The sequence below is a fragment of the Nicotiana tomentosiformis genome, chromosome 8, assembly GCF_000390325.3.
Source record: "Nicotiana tomentosiformis chromosome 8, ASM39032v3, whole genome shotgun sequence".
Lineage (NCBI taxonomy): Eukaryota > Viridiplantae > Streptophyta > Magnoliopsida > Solanales > Solanaceae > Nicotiana > Nicotiana tomentosiformis.
The window spans coordinates 83,794,162-83,801,525 of NC_090819.1; the positions used below are offsets into that span (position 1 = coordinate 83,794,162).

At 45.9% G+C, this 7,364-nt stretch overlaps 1 protein-coding gene across 1 annotated transcript; it reads left to right on the top strand.

Annotated features, from left to right (window-relative positions):
• The first annotated feature begins 6,447 nt into the window (after positions 1-6,447).
• Positions 6,448-7,122, top strand: LOC138897742 (uncharacterized). Its single transcript, XM_070183753.1, has one exon. The coding sequence runs from the start codon at positions 6,448-6,450 to the stop codon at positions 7,120-7,122; it is 675 nt and encodes a 224-aa protein (XP_070039854.1).
• Positions 7,123-7,364: the final 242 nt, after the last annotated feature.

The following is a 7,364-nucleotide window of genomic DNA, read 5'->3' on the forward strand; positions in this document are numbered from 1 at the left end:
AGAAGAGCACTCAAAGAATAATGAGGCACAACCAGATATGAAGCAAAGTAGGATGACACGTAGGAATAAGTAGAGTCCGTATCAAACAGAATTGAAGCATCTCTATGGAAAACTGGGACAATACCTATGATAACAGCGTCAGATGACTTAGCCTCAGGCCTCGCTGGAAAAGCAAAAAATTGGGGTTGGGCCCCACCACTCTGATCTGCGTCTCTAGGATGGCCTCTAACTGGCTGGCCTCTACCTCTAACGACCTGGCCTCCACCTTTAACGGCCTGACCTCCACCTCTAGCTATATGACCCCTGCCCCAAGCTGGCTGAGATGGCGGTGAAGCAACCGGTGTTGGAACTATGGCACTAGAACCCTGCTACTGTGAGCTACCCGGTGCTCGAGGGCAAAATCTAGCAATATGCCTCGAGTCGCAGACCTCAGCTGCTATGACTGCTGACCCTGAAACTGACCCTGTTGACCTGAGTAACCACCCTGAAAACTCCGGAGTGGAGGTGCACTAACATGAGCTGGTGGTGAACTGTAGGCTAGCTGATCGGGATGAGATATATGAGGGCCACGACCACCTGAAGCACTGTGAGATACCTGGAGCGTTTAGTGAAATGGCCTGGGAGTTTGACCTCTACGAAAGGTACCCCTGCCTCCAGATGAGGCACCACTGAACCCACATAAATGATAAGGCCTCTTATCAGATCCCTGTTCTCTCCTGTGCAAGAACCATTTCGTTCTGCCTAGCAACATTAGCAGCCGTCTGAAAGGAAATCTCACCCCCGGTCTCCTTGGTGATCTGTAGCCTGATAGGGTGAGTGAGTCTATTAATAAACCTCCTCACCCTCTCCCTCTTCCTCTCAGTAGGAAGCAATAGAAGAGCATGACGTGTTAGATCCACAAAACGAGTCTTGTACTGGGTAACAGACATATTGCCCTGCTGGAGACGCTCAAACTACCTGCAGTAATCTTCTCTCAGTGTGATAGGGAGAAACTTCTCTAGAAATAGCTATGAGAACTACTCCCACGTAACTGTAGGTGACACAGCTGGTCTGGTCAACATGTAATCTCTCCACCATTTCTTGGCAGAACCCGTCATCTGAAACACAGCAAAATCGATCCCATTGGTCTCAACTATACCCATGTTTCGCAGCACCTCATGGCAGCAGTCAAGATAATCCCATGGGTCCTTAGAAGGTGCACCACTGAAGTGAACTGGAAATAGCTTAGTAAACTTGTCAAATCTCAATAATCCCTCAGAAGACATAGCGGAACTATCACCGGCCTGTTCCGCAACAACCAACCGAACTACCCCAATTGGCGGGGCTGCTGGAGTCTGATACTAGGGAGCCATCTTCTCTAGAGTGTGAGTAGTGGGAGTCTACGCTCCTCCCCCATCCTGAGAGAGGGCTGGTGCCACCAGAAATGTACCGGCCTGGGCTACACTCACCATAAGGCCCACCAAACGGACTAGAGCATCTTGATGCATTGGAGTGGTGATGAACCCCTCCGGGACCTGAGCCGGTCCAACATGCACAGTCTGAGCTGGAACCTCCTCATAGAAATACATCTGAGGCTCCAATGTTAGTTCTGCTGCTCGAGCTCTGGGCTGAGCTCTGCCTCTCCCCCGACCTCTGGCGCGACCTCGACCTCTGCCCCTTGTAGGAGTTGTGACTAGGGGCTCCGGCTACTGCCCAATTGAAGATGCAGTACGTTTCCTCGCCATCTGCGAGAGAGAAAGAATAGAAGAGTTCAATCATTAATGATAGAATAAAATCGCACGACAGAGAAGAATATAAGTGAAGTTTCTCCTAAACTCCATAGCCTCTGGAAGATAAATACAGATATCTCCGTATCGATCCTCCAGACTCTACTAAGCCTGCTCGTGACTCGTGATACCTAGACCTAGGTAATTCTCTCCTATATCATTTACCTTCCATACTTCTTTTGTTAGACTCTGGTGTATAGAGATACTAGTTTCCTTCTATAGCTTGTGATTTATGATGTTTTGGGTTTTGGAAATACTGTGTATTACTACAGTGTTGGTTATTGTAAATGCTGAGTAGCATTGTTACCAGTTATGTAGTTATCTGCTGCAGTTAGTTGTTAAGTTTTGCTTCCATTTTTGTTATTTCTGCTTTTTGTTAGGCTTACCTAGTCGTAGAGATTAGGTACCGTCATGACATCTTACGGAGGGAGAATTGGGTCGTGACAAGTTGGTATCAGAGCTCTAGATTCATAGGTGTCGTGTGTCACAAGCCGGTTTATCAGAGTCTCGCGGATCGGTACGGAGACATCTATACTTATCTTCAGGAGGCTATGGAAGTGTTAGGAAAAACTATACTTCTTTGATTCCTTGTCGTGCGAAATTTGTTGACATAAAAAATTCTAAACTTCTGTATTCTATTCTTTCTCACAGATGGTGAGGACCTGTACCGGAGGATCTGATGACCAGGAAACCGCTCCCCCTGCTAGAGCCGAGAGAGGCCGATGCCGGGGTAGAGGCCGAGGACTTCCACGTGGTGCAGCCAGAGCACCCGCGCGAGCTGTGACAAAAGAGCCCCCAGTAGCTCCAGCTGGAGGGCAGGCACCTGAGGTACCTGTTGCTGCACCCGCCCTCCAGGACACTCTAGCCCAGTTCATGAGCATGTTCAACACCTTAGATTAGGATGGATTAATTCCACTTGCACTTCCACCTCTCAGGCTAGGGGAGGGGCATAAACTCCCGTAGCCTGTAACCCTGAGCAGTGGGTTCAAGTCGACCAAACCCCAAAGTTTATACCGATACAGCCGGTAGCTCTGGTTCAGCATAAGGCTAGTGTAGCAACTTCTGAGGCGGAATAGCTCAGACTTTAGAGGTATAAGAAGTACCACCATCCTATCTTTAACAGATTGGCGACAGATGATGCCTAGGGTTTTCTGGAGGAGAATCACTGTATTCTTCGTACTATAGGCGTAACGGAGTTGAGTGGGATTGATTTTACTACATTCCAGCTTAGCGAAGAAGCTTATCAGTGGTGGCGTGCTTATGAGTTAAGTAGTCCGACTAAGGAAACTTCACTTACATCGACTCAGTTCTTGGACATGTTTTTGAGAGAGTATGTCCCTCAGAGCCTCAGGGACACATGGCGCGCAGAGTTTGAGTAGTTGTGCTTGGGTGATATGACTAAGTCAGAGTATGCAATTTGTTTCAGTTATTTGGCCCAACATACACCGGCCTTGGTTGCCACAGTTCGAGAGAGGGTTCGTCATTTTATTGAGGGACTCCACCCCAGTATCATGATTAGTATGGTCAGGGAGCTGGAGATGGATATTTCTTACTAGCAGGTTGTGAGAATTGCTAGGAGATTGGAGGGCATGCTCGCTCGGAATAGAGAGAAGAGGGAGGCCAAGAGATATCGAGAGTCTGGCACTTACAGTGGTACTTGTGCCCCAGCTGTGGTTCACCACGGTAAGGGTTATGTGAGTCACCCCGTTCATTCAACTCTTCCAGCTGCCAGTGTAGTAGACCTGGCCCGAGCTAGTCACAGTAGCCACGCCCTCCGAGACCTTCTTTTGAGTGTGGTGACACTCGCCATATGGTTAGGGATTTCCCTAGATTTAGGAGGGGTGCACCTCCACAGACTTCTCAGGCATCACGTGCTCCACTGGGTCCTCAGGCTATGATTCCAGCACCAGCTACCGCCCCACCTACTCAGCCATCTCGAGGTGGAGGTCGAGGTCTCCCTAGGTTGGGGGGAAGCCAGGCTAGATACTATGCTCTTCTGGCTCGTACAAAGGTAGTTGCTTCCGACTTTGTCATTATAGTATTGTTCCGGTCTATCATAGAGACGTGTCGGTCTTATTTGATCCAGGCTCTACATATTCCTATGTGTCCTCTTATTTTTCCCCGTATTTCGGCGTATCTCGGGATTCCTTGAGTTCACCTATTTATGTGTCTACTCCTGTGGGAGATTCTCTTGTTGTGGACCGCGTGTATTAGTTTTGTTTGATTGCTCTTAGTAATGTTGAGACCAGAGCCGATTTATTATTGCTCAGAATGGTACACTTTGATGTTATTTTGGGCATGGACTGGTTGTCGCCCCATTATGCTATTCTTGATTGTCATGCTAAGACCGTGACATTGGCTATGCCAGGTTTATCGCGATTAGAGTGGAGAGGTACCTTAGAGTATACTTTTAGCAGAGTTATTTCATTTCTTTCACAGAGAAGGGGTGTGACGCGTGTCTAGCTTATGTGAGAGATGTCAATATTGATACCCCTACGGTTGAGTCAGTCCTAGTAGTGAGGGATTTTCTAGATGTTTTTCCAGCTGCTCTTCCGGGCATGCCGCCCGACAGAGATATTGATTTTGGCATTGATTTGTTGCCAGACACTCAGCCCATCTCTATTCCTCCATATTGTATGGCTCCTCCTGAGTTAAAGGAGTAGTTATAGGAGTTGCTTGATAAGGGCTTCATTCGGCCTAGTGTGTCACCTTGGGGTGCTCCTGTCTTGTTTGTGAAGAAGAAGGTTGGTTTTATGCGTTTGTGCATTGATTATCTCCAGTTGAACAGAGTTACAGTGAAGAACAGGTATCCATTGCCTCGTATTGATGACCTATTTGATCAGTTACATGGTGCCAGAGTGTTTTCCAAGATTGACTTGCGTTCAGGCTATCATCATTTAAATATTTGGGAGCCAGATATCCCGAAGACTGCTTTTAGGACTCGGTATGGTCACTACGAGTTCCTCGCGATGTCTTTTGGGCTGACCAATGATGCAACAACTTTTATGCACTTGATGCACACTGTGTTCCGGACCTATCTTGACTCATATGACATTGTGTTTATTGACGACATTCTGGTGTACTCCTGGACTAGGGAGGATCACGAGTAGCACCTGAGGACTGTGCTACAGACCTTGAGAGAAAAGAAGTTATATGCAAAAATTTTAAAGTGTAAGTTTTGGCTAGACTCAGTGGCATTCTTAGGTCATGTAGTATTGAGTAATGGGATCAAGGTGGATCTGAAGAAGGTGGAAGCATTGCAGAATTGGCCTAGACCGTCATCAACTACTAAGATCTGGAGTTTTCTTGGTTTGGCGGAGTATTACTATCGTTTTGTAGAAGGATTCTCATCTATTGCAGCACCTATGACCAGGATGACCCAGAAGGGTGCTCCGTTCAGATGGACAGAGGAGTGTGAGGAGAGCTTTCAGAAGCTCAAGATAGCTTATACTGTATATTATGATGCATCGCGGATTGGTCTCGGTGCGGTGTTGATGCAGGACAGTAGGGTGATTGCCTACGCGTCCATACTGTTGAAGGTGCATGAAAATAACTATCATGTCCACGACCTTGGGTTAGCAGTTATTGTTCATGCCTTGAAGATATGGCGGTACTATTTGTACGGTGTCCCTTGTGAGATTTACTCCGCTCATCGGAGCTTGCATCATCTGTTCAAGAAAAAGGATCTTAACTTGCCTCGACGTGAATTGCCTCGACCTGAAATTGAATTCTTTGACCGGCTTCGAAAATACAATTTGAAATTGAATCCTGCAAAATGTGTCTTCGGAGTCCCTGCTGGAAAGTTGTTAGGATTCATCGTCAGTCGTCGAGGTATTGAGTTCGATCCATCAAAAGTCAAATCTATCCAGGACCTACCGCCTCCAAAGAATAAGAAATATGTGATGAGTTTTCTATGGCGCCTCAATTACATCAGCCACTTTATAGCACAATTAATTGTGATATGTGAGCCAATCTTCAAAATGCCGAGGAAAGATGTTGCGACAAGCTGGACTGAAGAATGCCAGAAGGATTTCGAGAAAATCAAGGAGTATTTATCTAAACCGCCCGTGTTGGTTTCACCAGAGCCAGGAAGACCTCTGCTGCTTTATGTGTCCATGTTAAATGGGGCTTTTGGTTGCGTTCTAGGACAATATGATGAAACAGGAAGGAAGGACAGGAAATATATTATCTGAGGAAGAAATTCACACCTTATAAAGCCCGATACTCTTTGTTGGAACGCACATGTTGTGCTTTAACATGGATAGCTCAGAAGTTGAGACATTACTTCTACGCATACACTACATATCTCATATCAAGGATGGATCCGCTAAAATACATCTTTCAGAAACCCATGCCTACCGGTAAGTTAGCAAAGTGGCAGATATTTCTAAGTGAGTTTGACATCATCTATGTGACACAAAAGGCAGTCAAGGGGCAAGCATTATCAGATCATTTGGCATAAAATCCCATAGACGGAGAATATGAACCATTGAAAACGTATTTTCCTGACGAAAAGGTGTCGTCCGTAGGAGAAGATATCACTGAGGCATACGATGGTTGGAGGATGTTCTTAGACAGAGCAGCAAACTTCAAAGGAGTGGGTATCAGAGCCGTCTTAGTATTATAAACCGGTCAACACTATCCGGTATCCGCAAAACTCAGGTTTCCATGCACCAACAATATGGCAGAGTATGAGGCCTGCATCTTAGGACTCAGATTGGCTATTGACATGAACATTCAAGAGCTGCTGATAATCGGAGACTCAAATCTTTTGGTGCACCAGGTTCTAGGGGAATGGGCTACAAAGAACACAAAAATATTTCCATATTTGCACTATGTACAAGAGATGATAAAGGAGTTCACAAAGATAGAGTTCAAACATGTTCCAAGAATTCAGAATGAGTTTAAAGACGCATTAGCCACTTTGTCTTCCATGATACAACACCCAGATAAGAATTTCATCGATCATATCCTAATAGAAATTCATAAGCAGCCAGCTTATGGTGCTCATGTTGAAGAAGAGATTGACGAAAACCCGTGGTTTCACGACATCAAGAAGTACTTGGAAAAAGGAGAATACCCAGAGAGTGCTACCCACACTCATAAGCGCACACTTCGAAGATTGGCCAACCATTTCTTTCAAAGTAGAGGAATTTTGTATAGAAGGACGCATGACTTGGGATTACTAAGATGTGTCGATGCCAAGGAGGCATCCAGATTGCTCGAGGAAATACATGCCGGAACCTACGAACCCCACATGAATGGTTTCATTTTGGCCAAGAAGATACTAACAATGGGGTATTTCTGGATGACTATGGAAACATACTGTATCAAGTACGTTCAAAAGTGTCACTAATGCCATATACATGCTGACATGATACGAGTACCACCCAACGAACTTAATAAACAAGCTCACCCTCGCCTTTCTCAGCTTGGGGTATGGATGTCATCGGACCAATCAAACCCGCCGCTTCAAACAGACATAGGTTCATTCTGGTAGCCATTGTCTACTTCACAAAATGGGTTGAAGTCGCATTTTACAAAGCTGTAACTAAGAAGGTTGTTGCAGATTTTGTTCGGGACCATATTGTTTGTCGA